Source organism: Leptidea sinapis, chromosome 41 (genome assembly GCF_905404315.1).
Source record: "Leptidea sinapis chromosome 41, ilLepSina1.1, whole genome shotgun sequence".
Taxonomy (NCBI): Eukaryota; Metazoa; Arthropoda; class Insecta; order Lepidoptera; family Pieridae; genus Leptidea; species Leptidea sinapis.
In genome coordinates this window covers 6,061,888-6,082,443 of record NC_066305.1, presented here as the reverse complement: position 1 = coordinate 6,082,443, position 20,556 = coordinate 6,061,888, and the positions used below count along the sequence as shown (strand labels likewise).

The window sequence follows — 20,556 nt, the reverse complement described above, 5'->3', positions numbered from 1 at the left end:
TATTGTTGTTAGTCAGTACTTTGGCAACTAAAACAGAAACATTTCAATTTTGGCATAATTTCAATTTAGCCAATCACAGTTCACCAATTGATGTCATTTACCAATCATTCTACGCTAAGAGATCATACGATTTAAAATTCACAAGAATATTCATACGTGGTGAAATTACAATGATGATATAAGATTAGGTTTTATGAGTAATGTTTTTGAACAGTTTCTACCAATTTGGTACTTATTTAACAAAACTTACTTCTTTGTTCGTTCAGAAGTAAAAACAATATTTTATGGGTACTAATGGTACGAACTAGCTTCTTTCACTATTAATTTCCATATCTTTCTTTCTCTAACTTCTGTTTTGAAATGTCTAATTAGGTTATTTTATTTAAAATCTGTCTACCGTATTATTTTCCAGTGTTGAGATTCTTTATTCACGGGGTGCATTTGGAGCTAGATTTAAAGCTCGGGGTCAACCATTTGGAAACCTTTGCGATTTACAGAAACTGAAAGAGAAGTTCCTTGGACTGGACAACAGTTATGATGATGATATCTATACTTAAAGACAAATATAAATAAATTGATACCCGCCATAGGCCTGGATGCTTTCCTTCAAATATGAAAATTAAGTTTTCAAATCAGATTTATCAATAGATTAAAGAAATAATACTTACGAGCATGTATGCATGAATATATTGATACTTTTATTTAATCTTTTTATCTCCTACACAAACATCATCATCATGTCGGTAGCTATAGAGGAAACATTAATCAAACATCATTCGACTTCTGCTGTCCGTTCAGTACAACCACTATAGACATGGAGTTTCACATAGTCGAATATACGAGCCGAGTAATTTGACTTGGTGCTCCCGGTATATGAAAGGCAACAACTAGAATAATAATTTTGTAGAAATATGATTACAACATACATGCATAAGCGGCGCCCGTTCACGAGCATGGTCAATCGATTCGTCTGCACATATCTCAGGGAAAGTAACCACTCACCTCACGACGACGCCACGAGCAGTGCTGTGAAGTGAGCATGACAAGCTCTGCCCCGGGAATTTACTAAAAAAGCTTAACCGGTGTGATTTATTTGCACACTTTTAAGTATTTATACTTAACTTAACTCACAATAAAAGTTGAACAATTTTAAAGTAATGTGTTTAATCAAAATAAAAAATGTGATATGAGTTTGTGGTCGATGAATAACTTCTATACGTGTCGTACTTTGGGCGAAGTACACCAGGCGTGCCATCACCAATATCAGAGTACAATACAATGAATGCGTATCCTGATGAAGTTGTCTCGGTACTGTAGCGCGTCGGCCATGTTTGCAGAAGCCATAGTACTAGATTTCTGGCAATTCCGGTAAATATTAGGGAAGAAATGTGAACTAAGCCTTAAAATAACCCTATGGCTCTACACACCAGTCATTACACCTATGATCAGCTATGGCAACTTAACTTAATATAATAAAGTCAAAGTAATATAAGGAACCTAAGAATTTTCATTGACTGCTCCAAAACCAAATTGAAAACAGGTTGTGGCATTTTCTCCTATGATCCAAACATAAGAATCTCCATAGATACCTATAACACGGTGTTTCAGGCTGAATGTCTAGGTATCCTTGAGGTAGTTCGAACAATCACGACGCGGAATGTCAAAGACCATCAGCATATTATCAGACAGTTTATCCGGACTACAGGCACTTAATAGCAACTTCAAACTTCAGGTATGATCTTTGAATGTCATAATAAGTACCTTCAATCATATTGTGTGTAACTGTACCGAACAAATCATGCGAATGATGCGGCAGATGAGTTAGCAAGTAGGGGCTCAAATATTATTGCCATGCCATGTAGTAGCCGCTACCTTCTGGCTGGCACTAAAACCAACAAGACTTTATTACAAAATCTATGGTTAACACTAGAGGACAGTAGATCAGCACGGAAGACGCAAGGCCTGCATAGTGGTAGAAGAAACGGCTGCGCATATACTTTACATCTTCGCAGCACATGACACACTCCCGGAAGTCTTCAGGAAGGAGAGGAGGTTGCTTAGGATTTAAGGCGGAAATTAGCCCAATTATACCATACCATACTTTATTTATTATTATACGTAATATAATTAAAAAATTTGAAGTAGACATTTCCAAATTTAAATATAAATTAGATTGAAAAATACTAATTTGAAGGTGTGTAAAGTGTTTATGAGAAAAATAAAGAAGTCTTCCCATTATTTATAGTAGTTTTTAGATTGGTAGAATTTTTCAATTCTGGTAGCCCTATTCAGTATTCATTCATCATTGGTCATAAAAAAAAATCGAAATCAAAGTCCAAGTTGAAAATTTTCTCGAATCGTTTTCTCATATTTCGCAATTGTAAAGTGCAAAGTGGTTGTCGTTGATTGTATTGTTTGATACAAAAGTGAAAACAAAGTAATAATCAGTGTTATAGACTTTTTATTTCAAGAATTCTTAATATTCCGGAAAATATTTATCCAGCTAAGTGTTCTTCTCTGTTTACACACTATTGCGTGTACATTTAGAACAAAAATCCAAGATGACTCCAAATCTGCAAACATTTATAAATAGTTTTCAAAATCGCTTGTACGTATATTTACTAATTTATAAAGGTTTTAATTTCAGTTGTAGTGTAAAATTATGAAATAATATGTTTGAGGCACGATTTCGTAAGATTTTGATCACTTAATTCCGCCATTTATATTTATTCTAGAACATTATTGCGTAGTGCAAGGACATGTAATCATTACCTACAATTACAAAATGCTTTGTTATTAGATGATTTTCGTCGTAATAATATAGTTTAAAATGATTTGTAATTTTCAGGGAACCACCTGTGAGACAACATTTGAAGAATGTTTACGGTACATTAATGATGACTTGTACGGCTGCGTCCGCTGGCGTATACATCGATATGTTCACACGATTTCAGGCGGGTTTCCTGTCTGCTATTGCAGGAGCAGTTCTAATGTTAATGTTGATTGCAACTCCTGATGATGGCAAAAACACCAAATTGCGTCTAGGATATCTTGTTGGATTTGGTCTGACATCAGGTTTGACTCGCATTTTCTTTTTTATAAAATTCCTATGTTTTTGGCTGTGCCCCTTTTGAGCTGACTCGTTTAGTAGTTGTTGCTTAGAATTCAAATTATATTGTTAGAGGGAAAATATATAGATTATGACATTTAAATTAATAGACTAAATTCATGAGTTGTAGACTTAACATAGAACAACAATTAAAAAAATCTTTTTGCCAAAATTGCATTTATAATTTGTAGCCAATCATATCATAGTTTGCTATCTTTTGCAAGTAAAGTATTTAATTTGGTAACATTGGTTCTCATACTAAGAAAGTTTAAGGACATTTCCCCTTGTATTCCCATGACTTATGATCCTATGTGTTTGCATTTTCTGTCCTGACATTAAATGAGTAGATATCAAGCAAGCTGTAATGTAAATTGATTATATATAAAGTCTATAAATAAATAAGAGATTATGGGGTTACAGAACACACACTAAAGTATTAAGCCTGGCCTGTTCTTATCGGTTGTGTAACAGCAAGATACTCTATCTAGACATATAAATTACCTAAGATAATTTACACCAGCACTAATGTGATCCACCTGGTGTTGTAAGAGAATTTAGGTGATAACCTCACAATAAGTTGACCCTTATGCTTGTTTTCCATAAAAAAATATTGTTAAACTTGATTACATAAATGTGTTAATTTTTAATCACTTTGAGAATATATATTACAATTAATTAAGTCAAGATATCTAATAGCATGCTTCATTAGCTAGACACATAAACATCAGAGCCATCATCATTTAGCCTTATATGAAATGCTAATCTGTTACTTTGCTACAGGTATGAGCCTGGGACCATTGCTGGACTATGTAAGCCTTGTGGATCCTTCAATTATTATCACAGCATTGTTGGGTACAACAATTGTCTTTGTCTGCTTCTCAATTGCTGCAATGTTGGCTGAACGTGGGAGTTGGTTATTCTTGGGTGGAACTTTGATGACCTTGCTTACTTCCATGACTCTAATGACTTTAGTCAACATTTTCATGCAGTCACACCTGTTGTATCAAGTAAGTATAATTAATTTTTACAAAATAATTAGCCACCATATAAAAAATGTTAAAAAAAAATTATATAAAAAGAATTTTGGGTATAAAAAATAGATGTAGGCCAATTCTCAGACCAACCCGTTATGTACACAAAATTTCATACAAAACGGTTCAGCCGTTTTGGAGGAGTGTGGTAACAACCACTGTGACACAAGAATTTTATATGTTAGACTTGCTGATCCAGCAAGAGTTGTCTTGCCATATAAATGAATAAAAATAATTTGGGTATGAACTTTGCCAATTTTTTTTTGATTTTGGGCAATTCTCAGACCTACCTGATATGCACACAAAATTTCATACACATTGGTTCAGCCATTTTGGAGAATTTTAAACAGTGTTGTGCTATAAGGGCTGCATTTAATGAACACATGGGTACAGCAACTTACCTTAACATAATTTGTTTTTTTTTTTAATTTAAAGTACATAATTGAATTTTCAAATATCAAAATTCCGTAGTGGTGGTAGTGTTAGAAGTGACATCAAAAAGTTCTTTAAAATCAATTTTGAGACAATAAATGCCTTTTTTCTGCCTTATGTGGGGTTGCATAAGACGGCATGAAGTAGGTGTCAGTGCCTTTGCTAGCTATTAGATTTCATATAGGTTGTTCCCCAATGATATTATGGAAAACTGATGTATCTATGTGAATTATGTATTGTATTAATGAATATTTTTTTTGTGATTATGATTAAGTAGTTCTACCTGTGTGTTTATTTGAAGCTGCCATTTTAGTGTGACACTGTATATTATATATTTAGTAACAACAAATTTAATGTTGTTACTACATAAATTAAAAATATGATTTAATTACTATGATTAGAATTCTCAATTATCCTGATGACTGCTACAAAATTTAGTGAAATTATTTTTATCTATAATATAATTTAATTTTCCTCAGGCTCATCTCTACCTTGGTTTAATGCTTATGTGTGGATTTGTTTTGTTTGATACACAACTGATCATTGAGAAGCGTCGTATGGGCAGCAAGGACTTTGTGCAGCATGCATTGGAACTGTTTATTGATTTCATTGGCATGTTCCGGCGTCTTGTTATTATCCTGACCCAGAAGGTGAGTAGTATTTTGAGATATAAATTATGCTTCTTCTACAAAAGATAATGCCATAGTTACAGAGATGACTTGGATGTAAAAACTATTTGTAATACAATTATAATCTATAAATGTACATATTACCTGCTGTTACGCACATCATTATTAAGCACTATAAGTGTGAGCGAGATGGAATTAATCACTCCATTAATGGTTTAAAGCCTGATGACTCAGTTCATAACTTTTGAATAGAAGACCTTATGATAAATTTATCAGTTATTAAGGATAAAACTTGAATAAGCTATTCATACAATAACAACCTTTAAAATATTTTGAAATTATAAGAGTTGTAAATAATATTATTTTGATTTCAGGAAGAGCAGAATCGCCGCCGTAAACGTGATTAAATAAGCATTTAATGAAACAGCTTTATTTTTCCCTATCTTGTATAATGATGTTAGGTGTATTTTACTTTTATTGTGTATATCTATTTAAAATTTATAAGTAACTAATTTTTGAGAATAAAGGTGGTTTAAAAATAATAAACATGTGTTTAATTTTTGTTTTTTGTGTGTGTCATTTTACTGGGGCTTTATAAAGCTCGCAGGAATTCGAAAAATAGGGGGATACCTAGTTTTGTGTTAACTATATTCATCATCAAAACAATTTCATTCTGTAGTTTAGTTGCATGTGATAACTCAAAAATTCAAAAAGCTGGTGACCTTGGCAAATTAAGTTTTTTATTGATTGACAACACACAGATACCTATATTAGACCTTTGTAGCTCTTCCAGTGAAAATATGCAGCTGTCTGACTTGAGATTAATCTACTGTTATCTAACCCCTCATTACTTTATCGTGTTCTACATAGAGATACATCGCTCAATAACGCTATGATATACATATTGTGCTTATCGCTGCATTAGGGGTATCAACAAGTCACAGTTTAGTCAATCAGATTTTTCTAATAATGATACCTTATTTATGTATTAAGGTCAGGAGAATTTTTCTGAAATCTAAAATTTAGGATAACGACAATAAATTATTAGTCTTTGTTCCAATCTTACATACTTTTATTAGTACTTATAATAACTGAATCAAAAAAGGTATATCACTGAAGAATAAACAAACTTATTGTAATATAACCGCACAACAGGATGTGGTGCTGGCAAACATTTTAGTGTTGCTACTTACTGCACGTCAATAGAAAAACATAATTGGGCAAAAATGAATAATATTTCATGGTTACGTATCCGCGAATTAAGCGATTTAAGTTAATATCGTATCTGTTTTTATTTGCAGGCAAATAATATTTGTTTTGCGGCTAGGTGGATTAGGAACTAAGAATATATACTCTTAACGTAAGGACTCACATCGACGCCTTTTTCTGTCGTGAGGCAGTAATGTGCATTTTTGTTTCGGTTTCAAGGGCAAGCTAGTGATATGATCTAATATCTACCAACATGGCTCTTGAGTCTTACCATCATTATGTCTCAAAGTAACGAGAGCAATTATTGTGATTCTGTGTTCAATAAGAATCCTGAGCGGCAATGTATTGTAAAGGGCAGGGCGTATAACTTCAGGTCCCCACCCTCCCACCGTTCCTCCCACCGTCAACGCCTTGCATTTCTGTTACTTTTTATTACAAAAAATGCATTATGAAACCGAGTTTGCTTTAGACCATATGACTAAAGTAAAACAAAGTATTAATATAAAAATTTGTTCAAGAACGAAAAGAAATAATAAAATCATCACCGTTCGCGTAACGTTAGCGTTCGTGCGTAACGCCGCGCTCTTGTCACTCATTCACCAGCTTACTCCCCAATTCAAAGGTGCGTAAAGAAGTTTAAGGTAATGTACTTACATAATATTGTCGACTAATGTAATTAATAATGTTGAGTATTAAAAGTAACATAATATTGTTGTAAAAAATGTATTGATAAAAATAAAAATAACATCTATGAACGTATCATTGCGGTATGCTATCTTGTCACTGAAGGATGAATCTTATTTCGATCTAAATTCAAAACTGTTCTCGCTTTCTCTATTTCTTGGGCAATCAGAACCGTCATCAAACTGACGATTCCTGTTTGTGTTCTAATTAACTGGGACTGATTTGCATTTAATTTACAATTCCTATTGTTAGTATTATAATTTGTGTTGTTTGAACAAGATTGTTCAATGTGTTTATTCGGTGATCGCTGGATTTTCACAATATATTCATACGTTGATATGCCTAATATGTTTATATAAAAATGGAAGCACAATAATTGGAACAATGCGCATGTCACTGCTACACCACAGAATAAATAAATTAATAAAAATACTAGAAAACAAATGGAGTTCATACAAAATTTCACATCGTACTTATGATTTTCTATGTTTGTACAATTAATATAGTTTAGTGTTTTTTCATCAAAACTCTGGCTGTTATTAAAAAACATAACAATATCCGTTAGGCACAGAGAAGAAGTGAGAAGCGATATAATTAAAGCGGTTGTGACACATCCAATGAAAGCTGCATAGTTTCTTTTTCCAACACAGCTGTTTAACCACTTACAGTGATGATCGAATCTGTACACACACTTATTGCATAATCCACAATGCTTAGTTCTCTTATCGCTGGTATTTATATTGCACAGATGACACCTTCCATTTTCAATAACGTGTGCATGGATATTTCTATCGAACTCTGGTACGTCATTTGTGCCACTGTGTCGTAAGTCCGCCTCACCGGGGTCCAGAATCAACGCAATGCTATGAAATATTAAATGCGAACTATAAAAGACAGCATATATGATCATTGAGGCAAGCTTTAACTTATAAAATTGGATTTCAGTCAAAACTAAAAAATTCAGCAATCCTGTGACGAATAAAACACTCCATCCTAATACTTGCTGACCGTTTAAAGGCAACTGTAGGCCGTTTACTCGTCTTTTGGATCCGTATTTTTTATAATATGTCAGATCTCTTTCCATTTGTAAATAAATACAACGTTTGGACTTTGATCTTATGAAGGAGGTAATAAAATTGGTGTGAATAAATCAATACTTGTATTGACGTCATAGATGCGCGCGCAGAAGTTCATACGTGTGAATTTTCAAATGAATGGACACGTAGGTAGGTACGTTATTCGTTTGCAGGTACTTTAGCCCAACTGACTCATGTTGGTTTAAATAGTGGCAGTAGTACCAGCACATCATATTTTGAAGGGTGTACTTAAATAATAATAATACTGACACACTCTTACACAAATTATCTTATTAGCCCCAAATCAGGCATAGCCTGTACTGAGGGTGCAAGACAACGATATATTTAATACAATATACTTACTTAATTATATAAACATCCATGACTTGGAAACAAACATTCATATTCATCATATAAATGATTGCACCTACAGCCCACTACACTATACGAGCCCGGGACCTCTAGCTCAGTAGGCAGGGTCACTAACCAATAGGCTATAGGGGTCGTCGTCCCTATAATAAATGTACGCATATGAGCTATTTCATCTTAAGTAGAAGTAATCGGGTTCGAATTGCATAACGCTACGCCTTTGTTGCTTCTGTATTGCGTTACAACTCCGATAATATGGCCTTATGAGCATATGATTCTGCTCAACATCTCTTGGACAATCTTGGTTCTGTTCTGTCACTTAAAATGGTCTACTTCCGCACGTAGCCAAGCGGCTTCAAGAGAGGTCTCCGGTCATCCCAGGAAGTTAGCAGTTTTTTCAGACTGCTACAGGCTTCTGGGACCGATGTTGCAAATTGGAGCCGTGGAGGATTTGTGCCCATAGTTCAGCCACGGTCCTGCACTCCGTAAGCCCGTGCTGTAGCGTCATTTGCCTCGATGCATTCTCTTTTTTTATGGAAAAGGAGGAAAAACTAGCTTACAGGTCACCTGGTGTAAAGTGATCACCGCCGCCAACATTCTCTTGCATCACAGGGGCGTTGCCGGCTTTTAAGGAAGGTGGACGCGGTTTTTTTGAAGGAACCCATGTCGTATTGTCCTAGAAACACCGCACATGGAAGCTCATGCACACTTTTGTGGCAGAAAGTCCCATGAAAACCGCACTGTGGAGAAGTGCCACACATCGAGATGGTGCGGTATGATATCCTAGTTTGTGGCGTGTCGTGCGAACTCTACATAAAGGGCTGTCTGTCGATAAATGGAACATACCAATAGGATATATAACTATGGGTATATTCTTTCTTTTTAGTCTTATTACTTGCAGACAAACCAATTTGATGCTACCTGATTTTTTTATGGAAAATGAGCAAAAGTAGCGCATGGGTCACCTTAAGTGAACACCGCCGCCCACATTCTGTTGTAACACCAGAAGAATCACAGGAGCGTTGCCCACCTTTTAGGAAGGGACTCACTCGAACGCGGTTTTTTTAAGGTTACCCATGTCGTATCGTCCCGGAAACCCCGCACAGGGATGCCCATTCCACACTTACTTTTTTGTAACAGCACCAGAGGAATTACAAGAGCATTGCCGACCTTATAAAGCGTCTAATAGACGTAGATATATATGATATCGAAAACAAAAACACACTGGTAGGTACGTGGCGGGCGAGGATTGAACCGGAGGCTCCATGGTGACGGTCAACGGTTCAAACTATTGCGACACTGACGCTTTGGCTTATTTACCAATTGGCTTCATTATTTGCCTAGGTGCATAAAAATACTATCATGAATCCCTTTTCTCCGCCAATTTTTAAGGTGATTCATAATAAAGTATTTTTGGGAATTTCCATTGAAAAGATAAGCGATTATCTATCTCGTAAGTTTTGGTCAAATTTAGTGCAAATTACTTTTTAAAGTCTAGATGACTTTCACTTTCTTAAATGCCATCGTAAAGGTTTTTAAATAAGTGCAACACATATATAATAAAATATTATATTTCACACGAATTAACAATTCAAACTATATTATAACAATGTGCAGAATTTCAAAACAAGTAATCTGTAATCATGTCTTATCTTCAAAAGACTTAATTTTATCATGTTCGAGACTGAACTTCCTCGCTACTTGTCGTCTCGTATGAACAAGTATTCTATGTCCAGCACAGTCAAGATCTTCCTCGAAGCACTTGTTCCGACAGCATTTTTTGCACATCTTGAAGGCACATTTCCCACCCTGTAACGACAAAATCTTTAATAGGTGACAATATTGAAGCACTATTGGCCCGGTAAAAAATATTTTAAGCCGTGAATACACCGTCATTTATCAGTTATGGTAACTAGTTAAATTGAGAAGATTCCCTTGAGAGCTGTGCTACTTAAAAAAAAATGCGCTGTATGGCTTTTTTGTCCGTGTTACAGTTTACACCAAAGTTATTTGAAAATATGTAATTAATAATGGGAAACGAGAGACTATTCTCAATTATATTATGGAGCCATGGAGTGCTTTTCGGCGTTCTTCAAACATAGTTGCATATGGTTACCTACTTCTATAACATACATGACTTTATTAATGATGGTCGTTCCCAATCTACCCCAGATGGTCGCTCCGTTCCCAATCTGGGGTAGATTGGGAACGGAGCGACAGCTATTCAAATTATAAATTTGTGTGTATCGAATTTTTTTTCACGAATGGTTTGTAGATTGTAGAATCGTACTTCCCTCGAGTGAGGAAAACACAAAAAAACTATTAATAAAATGTTATAGCAAATAAATTGCAAGTATCAATTTGACATGACATGTTATCTATAACCGTAAAGTAGATCCAGTAGGTGCAGCCACAACGTGAGAATTAAACAAGGCATACCCACACTTACGATCGATGCGTCACTCGGACTGTTGGCTCAGTTGGTAAGAGCGCTCGGACGGAACCTGAGAGGCGCGGGTTCGATTTCTTCCATAAATTTTGGTACAAATTAAATTTGTTTCTTGACATAAATTTTTCGAAGAGTATGAGGTTGATGTTCATGGTATGTTTATCATTGTAACTAAAAAGTATAGTAAATAGTACATTTCCATACAAGACCGGAAAGTGTATCTTCACGAGTCCCAGTTTGTCTCAAAATGGGGGCGAGTGGTAATGACCACCAACGACTTTTGCAAAAGTTTTAAGTTGTAACAATATTTATAGTTAAATTATTAAACTTTCATGAGACATTATTAAATTATTTATTAATACAGCTTTACTCACTTTTAATCGGTGTGAGTACCGACTAGTACACGACTGCACGTCCGCAGTGTTTTCCGTAAGTTAGACAGCAACACATCGGCAGTGGCAGAGCAAGCCCTAAACTCCGACACGTCATATTATATTAGGTTCGATAGGGTGAAAGTATTGGCTCGCAATAATAACTTTGTGTCTCGCAAGCTGCTGGAAGCCATAGAAATTGACCGTCGACCTAATTTTAATAGAGACATGGGTCGGGCTCTGCCACCTACTTGGAAACCAGTGTTACAAAAAGCATCTCGCAATAAGACCTATAGTGCCGATTATCACATAGTGGACATTGTGAGTACATTTTGTGCACGCGTGGACACCAATAGTGATACAGTGTCAGTGATACCATCGCTCGTCAACACCACCGGCGCCCCTCGCCCTGTCCAGCCGCGCACTATGAGCCCAAGTCCGCAGTAAGAGACGGGACGTTATCGCGAACCCACTACACTCACCCTTTTGTCCGAAACTAGTCGGTACCCACACCGATAAAACGTGAGTAAAGCCGTATTTATATATAAGTTAATATTTATGGTCATACTAGTTATTCACTTACAAGAGGGTTGGGACAGACGTCACTGACACATATTTCACCAGGTCTCCCGTGTTGACTTGCGTCAGGTTTGAGCGGTCTTCTCATTATCCTCTTCAGTTTCTTCAACTTCTTCTTTGATATTGTATTTTCATCTGGATCGTCGTTATTTCTCTTAACACTAGTGTCATTATTCTATAATATAAATAACATTGTTGTGTGTTTCTCACTAATGTTTGTATCTGAATTTATATCTAAACGGAAATAACAATACATACCTCCTCACAACGTAGAATTTCTTACTCATCTAAGTCATATCAAAGAAAAATGTGCGACGCTGCGGTGGTGATTACAAAGTTTGATGTCTACATCTTTATAAAAAAAACTATGGAAAATACAACTCAAATACCTAGTAGGGTAGCACACCTTTTCATTCATCAAAATAGAAATTCATTAGCGTAATAACCTTATAACCCATAGACGCCCGCATAAATGGCGAAAGCTTTCAGATATATTCACAGCAGGTAAAGATTGTTATCTGACCAATGAGAACTCAGTAACCCGCTCACGCCTGTTGGATGACTGAATTTTTTAATCGTGAATATATAGATATTAGAATTCTATTGCGTTAAAAGCCTGATGGATTACAGCTGAAGTGTCACCCCACAAGATATTTTGTATAGATTGGTCCGTTACAACAATTACAATACTTTTTTTTAATGAAAAAAGGGACCAGACGAGCATGACGTTTAGCTGATGGTAATTGATACGCCCTGCCCATTACAATGTAGTCCCGCTCAGGGTTCTTGAAAAACTCAAAAATTCTGAGCAATTGCGCTCGTCACCTTGAGACATAAGATGTTAAGTCTCATTTGCCCATTAAGTTATTTCACTAGCTACAGCGCCATTCAGACCGAAACACAGTACTGTTTACACATTACTGTGTTTCGTTAACATACAAATCAGATATAGTAATAATAAATAAAACATCGCAAGTATGCTGTCGGTACCATACGCGCGGGGAAACGAAGGATGCGGCGCGGGCTTGTGAGGGAAGTGTAGAATTCTAGCGATTTCTACGTTTAATGGTTTAGTAAAAACTTTATTACAAGATGAAAGTAAAAGTTATCATGAAAATTTAGTGAGAAGATGGCGGAATGTAAAATATTAAAACCCATAAATACCTCCAACAGGTTTTTTCTTATCAAATCCATTTTTTCAGTGTGCTCTTGCGGTGTCATTCTAACGTATGGTTGACAGATCCAAGGAGGTAGAATTAAGTCAAATCCTTGCCTCGTAAAATTACCTTCATCTTCAAAATGTTTTAGGCCTAAGTGATATGGCAAATACTTTTCCCTCAGCATGATGCAAACTTTTTTGAAATCATTAATATTTTGGCCTGTTGCCAGGAGCTCCCTCTCATCGTTGTTATCGGGACATGAGAATCTGGGAAACAATAAAACATAGGAAATTTCAGCATTTACCCATTACATGAATAATAATATAGCCTTTACACAGATCTTAATTAACATAGATAACAAACAATACTCAAAAACTAACATAAAACATTAAAAACAAAATATCTTATTCTAGTATTTGTATTTTTTTTATTTTTTGTGGATCTGTTTGCCAATCGTCAAAGGCTTCCTCCAACCGTTTCCATTCGTGTCTTTCATGAGCCACTCTGTTCCACGTTACTCCTGCCACTTCCCTGATATCGTCATCCCATCTTTTCTGGGATCTACATCTTTTCCTTTTCCGTTCCCTGGGATACCATCTTGTCACTTTCTTACTCCATTTGTCATGTCCTCTTACCATGTGCCTAGCCCATCTCCATTTGAGTCTTCTAATTTTGGATTTGACATCGATGACGTTTGTTTTACTGCTGATGACGCGGTTTTTTATTCTGTCTAAACTTTTCACATTCAGAATACTTCTCTCCATAGCATATTGGCAAGTTGCGAGTTTGGTAATCATTTCATCAGTAAAAGTCCATGATTGGCAGCCATACATAAGAACGGGTAAAATGCAGGTGTTAAACAATTTGCTCTTGATATTAATATTAAGTTTTTCGTCTTTCACAACCTCTCTAAAACTCCAAAATCTTCTCCAGCTGTTCGTAATTCTTCTCTTTACTTCCTCGCGCATAGGTTCTGTTTGAGTTATGAGCTGTCCCAGATATATGATTCATCAGTATAGTTGATTTCAGTATTTCCTAATTGTATCATGTCTTTTTTCCCATTTGTCATCACTCTAGTTTTATCTGGATTGAGTTTTAACCCTGTTTTTTCACTTTCTGTTGCAAGTTCTTCTATCATAGTTTTGATATCTTCAGATGTTTTAGCAAATAGCACTATGTCATCAGCGAATCTCAAATGTGTTAAAGACTCGCCGTCTATATTGATCCCGAAATTTTCCCAATTGATTCGTCTGAAAATTGAATCTAGAACAGCTGAAAATATTTTTGGGGATAAGGGATCTTCCTGTCTAACGCCTTTTCCCACTTTGAATGGATGGATGACACCCCTTACATTACATTTATTTAATTTTAACTCAACAGCTTTCAGCTATCTTTCAAGTTTATAATACAGATTGGAAGTTAACCAAAACTGTGATAAACTATGCTTAGTTATATTCCTTTTAACACTTCACAATCAAACAACACTTACTAAAAAGCAAAACATGTGGATGCCAACAATGATAAACTCACGTTTTGTTGTTGCATCTACCTACACGTAGTTACATCTGTCTCTCATGAGGGTAGTCAGAGATTAAAGCTTCTCAACAACGTTTACAGTCAATCTATTATTATACATCCACTGCATTACCAAACTAGCTTCAGATAATTCTTCAAATTATTATTGTTTATGTTACATTTTCAACATACCTTAATTTTAATCAAATTAAATAAATAGTGTGCCATTATGCCTGCCACAATATGACCGGAAGTATGACATAGAACACACACACCAGCAGACTAAATTGTGAAGCTTAAAAATAGAAGAAAATATAGAACAGGTTTGGGTACTACTTACATTTTATGAAATATTTTAAACAAATGACCTCTAATAAAGGATGTCGGACATGTATATGATTCCACTAAATCAAGATATTCAAGCGCAATCTCCCAGGAAATTGGATTGATTCCTTCAAATATGGCAGGATTTGTCAGGTTGCCTTCAGCACTCATTACACCATTAACTTTTGTATACTCTATACATCGGTGCACATCTTCTAGACATTGGATATTTCCATTCGCAAACATTGGTACGGACACAGCATTCCTATAACATATCATTTATTTTAAACTAACTATCATAATTTTATAAATTATTCAACAGCGCTTGGGCGGCTAGGTAAGCTAGGTTTTTAGAGAATTGTAGTGAGATAAACGGATTAGTCCCGAGTCCCGACCCCACATCTGTCTCACTCCCTCCATATTAGGAGTTTATGGATATTTCGGTTTTTGTCTAGATGTGTATATACATATTTAGTTTATTAAGTGTAGACTTTAGTTTACTTGTGCTGTGAACTGCTGTGCGTATACTACACAATATTTTTCTGACAACAGTAGCACTTTTTTTGCGAGACCAACCAAGGAATTGACCCGCTATTCGCATTTATTACACACATGGGACTCAGTATGTCTCATAGATTAAGATTATGTTATGAAAAGGATGAAACATGAACACAGCAAATGCAGTGCGCTCCACACTAAATGGAGCGAGCATCTGTGTGACAACAAGATCACTCCGCTGTTGGTACCTTGGCACAGAGATATAAAAGGAACGAGATAGCCGATGAGCTAGGCGAGAAACGAGCTTCTTCAACCTTCAATGGACCTGATCACTTCTATGGTGTGGGAGAATCCAGACTCTATAGTCATGAAGAGTCAGGAAATCCGCGAAGTATCTAATCCAATGAGTGATGAGATGATGAGAGCCAATGCTTTTGTTACTAGGTCTTAGGCAAGCTAAGCGGCTCTAGGCTACAAATTTGAGCATGGCTTTGCATAAACTAAGCCATGGGTCATATACGAAACCCCACAGATGTCATCTCTGCACATTGCAAATTAAAGGACACCTACCAGAAAGATGCTGTAACATAGATGGGCAAAGGAAACAATAGATCCTATAAAGGTCTCAGTATCCACAGGAAAACTTCACAAAAATGTAACAAAAAACAAGAAAATATGGTACAAACAAGGAAAAAAATAAAGGAATATCTCAAATTATGTAGTAGTTATGAATACAGTACAGTAGTACAATGATAATGATAAAACTAAATTATTCCATTTTAGGGTTCTACGGAACGCCTCAAAAGAATAAAACGGAGCCCGTATAGGATCACTTTGTTGTCCGCCTGTCTATCTGTCAAGACCCATTATATCAGAACGCGTGGAGGTATCGAATTGAAATTAACGATTTATCCAATTGTTTTGAGCCTTCTTGAGTGTAAATTCTGCTAAGATTTGTCTTCAATCAATTCGACACTTGTTTCACCTCTACACGAGGCATCCTCAGGAGATGTTGACTTGCCAAATGGCACAAGACTGTAGAAGTGTAGAGGAGAAACACGTGTCGAATTGATTGAAGATTTTCCGCAAAATAACATCTAATTCAATAAATTTTCTTAAAACGATATACTCGACTCTACAGGGCTCTTTTTAAATATACATTTGATTTGAAATGAAAGAATGTAGTCTTATACATTAATAATATATTTATACTAGCCGTTCCCGTCCGCTTCGCTGGGCGAATTTTAAAAGGAAATAAATTAACAAAAGAACGTTGGAATTCTAAAAATAAGTAGCCATAAACCATCTAGGATAAATTTCGCATCGAATGGTGGTAGTTTCATGTCGATACGATCAGTGGTTTAGGCGTGATTGAGCCAAAGATCATTTTCATTATATACATAGATTGTTTCCATGAATTGTAACTAAAGTCTGTTCAATGTTGTTAAGACAGATTTTGCCTGTAATTATGAGGTAAATAATGATCTTGGAATACAAAGAAAAACAAACATTACTAAGACAAGCAAAATAATTATTATATCTAAGTGGTTATAAAAATAATATCGCAATTAATTTCACACTAAGTCATGAAATAATTGTTATTTATTTACATACATATTATGGGAAACTGCTTTTTGTGTTGCAAAATACATAAATGTAAATATTGTAAAGTATCAATTACATGTTTTCCATCAGATTCGAAATGGGTGGAGTTGATTACCTATCGGTAAGTTAACCCGATTGGTCATCTGTGATGGCTGATATAAAAATATTTAGCTAGATCACTTAGCATTGCATAGATATGTCATTACATTGTGTATCTTCTACCACATTTATGGAGTGTGCCGAATAGCTCTTTGACATAATTCACTTTGCCATAGTCAACCTTCGCATGACACACAATTAATTTTTATATCATCCTCACCTGGATGTGTGGCATTCCCTACAGTGCACTTTCCAAAGAACTTTCTTCCACATACAACCAAACTATGGATATTGGTTCCTTGCACAGTGTATCCAGGACAATACAACATTATCTACTGTCCCTTCAAAATAAGCGAGTACAGCAGGCCAGCAGTCCTATGATTCCTCTAGAGTAGTGGGAACATGGATGACGGTGATCACTTAACATCAGGACCCATCACTGGTTTGACCTCCTCTTCCACAAAAAAAGTATAAATAATATAACTTACTTTATAATCTTTATATGATCCCAACTAGCTATACCTGTAAGGGGTCCTTTTTGTTCTCTTGTACGTCCATGGACAGTCAATAACTTACATCCTGCTTCTTGTAGCATCAAAGCATACTTTATTGACTTCTCAATATCCTCAAAAACCCTTATTTTACAAGAGATTGGTATGGATATGGCTTTAGACATAGCTGAAACTGTAATATTTTGATAAGCCTTTCTGATACTAAAAATGTTTAACTATAAATTTAACAAAACTGTACACAAATAAGTTATAAGTAAGGACAATTATATGCCTGATTGCATTGGCAGTATGCCACGAAGCTAAAAATATAACAAGCTGAATCAATAATTGATGAAATTGAATGATGAAATATAAACAAACACCACATCTTCATCACTATTAACACTTTAAGGTTTGTATTTTTAGTTAAAATGTATTATCAAAACTGTATTTTAATTTGTATAGGTAACTATTACTACATATTATATTTTGCTTGTCATTATTTTTGTTTAAGGTTAATTAAATGTTATAAAAATATTTTAAATTTGTATACATCATTATGCTTACCAATTTTTTTAAGAAGCTCCCAATCATCCTGTAGAAAAGCACCATATTTTCCCCTTTTCGCTATAGACTGAGGACACCCAAGGTTAATATCGATAGCATCACAGGACCTTTCAACAAGTTTGGCAGCTGCTGCCATAGTTTCTGGATTATTACCGCAAAACTATAGTTATGAAAAATAGTTATACATTTGATATTAAAAATTAAAAAAAAGACTTTAAGTAATTAATTAATTTACCTGAACAATTAATGGCCTATCTTTCGGGCAAGTGGTAAAGAATTCCTTCCTGTACTTTGGATCCTTTACAAAGACTGTGCTGTGTAACATTGGAGTATAGCATAGTGTAGCACCGTGTCTCCTACACAACAGTCTCCAAGCAAGTTCACTAGCATCCACCATAGGTGCAACCACATACTGTGGCTGCTCTGGGTTTGTTAGCCAATTTTCAAACATAACAATATTTCAATGTTGTAGAGAGCAGAGATACAAAAATATTATTCAAATCTTTTCCTGAGGGCGCAAAAATTGGTAAATGCTTGTCTTTCTTATTCAAACCAAACAAACCAAGACTTATGACAGAACTTTATCTATTGTGTAATGTATTTAGTAACTTCCATTGTAGGTAATAAGTAACATTTAGCATATTATTGTAAGTATGGAATGTATGCATAGGTCAATTTTTATTGAAATCATATGAATTATATGTATTCTTATTGCGAGCTTACCATTTATGATCTTAAATTCTTGACTCCTAAGTTATGATCCTACTGCACGTCTTAAAATTAAAATTGCATACAATACAATAATTGTACTCCTAACCTAAAGGAATGTGTACAATAATACCTTATTATTCCATTATTTTCATATTGTGTAATTATAAAAATAATTAAATATGTATTTAATAATGTAAAAATTTACCTATTTATAAGAACTAGTTCATTATTCAAACATCAGGATTCAGGAATGGAACTACAAATTAATTCATGATTGGATACTGAATGATAATTGATAACACTTATCAGATGTCAATTCTTGTCAGTTAAAAATGATAGGATAATAACTGCAGGAAACTGGAAATTACCTTGGAAAGTTGTAATTTTGGTCTTTGTATTTTGGAAATTCAAAGTCAATATTAATTTTCATAGAAAGACTATAAAGATATTAAATTTCAAATATTTTCATATCTATTAGAACATTTTAATGGCACATGATACAAGTCTATTGCACAGAACACTTTTACTATAACAATATATGTTCTCTATTTTATGTTACGCTATGGCCATTGTTGACTTGTCGAGAAAACGACCTGTAGAGGCTGTAGATAACAATAATTATATCTTAAACAAATCGAGACTTTATTAATAAACAAAATAGCTCTAACTTGAAACTTCATACAGGGTTTTGAACACAGGTTTTGATGAAGTACCAACTCGTTTCAGGAAAAATATTCTATAATTTATACAAAAGATGAAAAAGTTTATACCCTAGCATAGTAAACTTTAGGTTAACTGCTCGTTGTCGTTGGGAAAAATTTGACATTGTTGATTGACAAGGAAAAAGCTTTAGCCAATACTCAATAGGCGTCAAACTGATTTCAAATTGCAATTTGCAATTGATAATAAATTGCCTACTTGTTAGAACTTAGAAATATAAAAAGACGAAAGAGTTCTATTTTATACGCTTTATATTAGCTTCACCTCTATGTTCGTTTGTATGTTTGTAACCGACTTCTTTGGGCGCGATTTTGACCCACTTTAAACGGCTAGATCAGTTCGATTCAGGCAGGCAACGCGAGCACACGTGCCGCGTTATCTGTCCTCCTTCGAATATTTTTATTACCTGCGTTATCGCACTATCTGCTCAGGCCACCTGGGCTAGCTATTGTTATCGCGCGCTATTGTTCGGGACTCTTTGAGTCTCGCAGCTGTTACGTTCCTTCGCAGAACGTAGCTTAGTTATTATCTGTGCTAATTACCCGGTTTTACGATCGTGTTAGTTAGCACCTGTGCTGTGTTTCGCGATTCTGCACGCTAATCGTGTGTGTTTGTGAGTTGCAGTTCGTGCCGTGTGTGTCTTCTCCGCGGGGGCCTGCACAGCGTGCATCGGGGTTCCGGCCCAGCCAGTCTACATCCAGCAAAGCTAAGTCTTAGGCTTAATTATTATTATTAATTTCTTTTAATTTTGCATTCTTTATTATTATTTATATTATTTATTAATGTGCAAGTGTACAACTTAACTATAGTAGTCCACTTTATTATTATATTCCCCCTCTGCCTGACTCGGGCAGCGGGGGTTTCGGCTCCAGGCAGGTTCCGACGATGCAACCGCATCGCCTAAACCTGCCTCCAGAGGTCAGGAACT

General features: G+C 35.3%; 3 protein-coding genes across 8 annotated transcripts; 1 reads left to right on the top strand and 2 right to left on the bottom strand.

The window, feature by feature from the left end:
- Positions 1–2,327: 2,327 nt before the first annotated feature.
- LOC126976638 (probable Bax inhibitor 1) lies at positions 2,328–5,747 on the top strand. Its single transcript, XM_050825124.1, has 5 exons — positions 2,328–2,608; positions 2,849–3,075; positions 3,890–4,116; positions 5,052–5,222; positions 5,576–5,747. Exons 1-5 carry the CDS (start codon positions 2,562–2,564, stop codon positions 5,606–5,608), a joined length of 705 nt encoding a protein of 234 aa, XP_050681081.1. The 5' UTR covers positions 2,328–2,561; the 3' UTR covers positions 5,609–5,747.
- A 676-nt stretch (positions 5,748–6,423) lies between these two features.
- Positions 6,424–8,189, bottom strand: LOC126976631 (palmitoyltransferase ZDHHC1). The gene has a single exon (XM_050825111.1). It carries the CDS (start codon positions 8,176–8,178, stop codon positions 7,183–7,185), a length of 996 nt encoding a protein of 331 aa, XP_050681068.1. The 5' UTR covers positions 8,179–8,189; the 3' UTR covers positions 6,424–7,182.
- A 1,905-nt stretch (positions 8,190–10,094) lies between these two features.
- LOC126976602 (tRNA-dihydrouridine(16/17) synthase [NAD(P)(+)]-like) lies at positions 10,095–19,524 on the bottom strand. Of its 6 annotated transcripts, XM_050825018.1 has the most exons (9): positions 19,114–19,169; positions 18,921–19,014; positions 18,433–18,705; positions 18,198–18,357; positions 17,628–17,823; positions 14,954–15,202; positions 13,103–13,364; positions 11,943–12,113; positions 10,095–10,348 (listed from the first exon to the last, which is right to left on the bottom strand). In XM_050825018.1, the coding sequence occupies exons 3-9, from the start codon at positions 18,646–18,648 to the stop codon at positions 10,181–10,183; spliced, it is 1,422 nt and encodes a 473-aa protein (XP_050680975.1). In that variant the 5' UTR covers positions 18,649–18,705; positions 18,921–19,014; positions 19,114–19,169; the 3' UTR covers positions 10,095–10,180. The 6 variants fall into 6 exon arrangements, with proteins under 6 accessions (XP_050680975.1, XP_050680974.1, XP_050680973.1 ...); XM_050825017.1 differs by lacking the exons at positions 18,921–19,014; positions 19,114–19,169 and adding an exon at positions 19,277–19,524; XM_050825016.1 differs by lacking the exon at positions 18,921–19,014 and having other exon boundaries at positions 19,114–19,245.
- Positions 19,525–20,556: the final 1,032 nt, after the last annotated feature.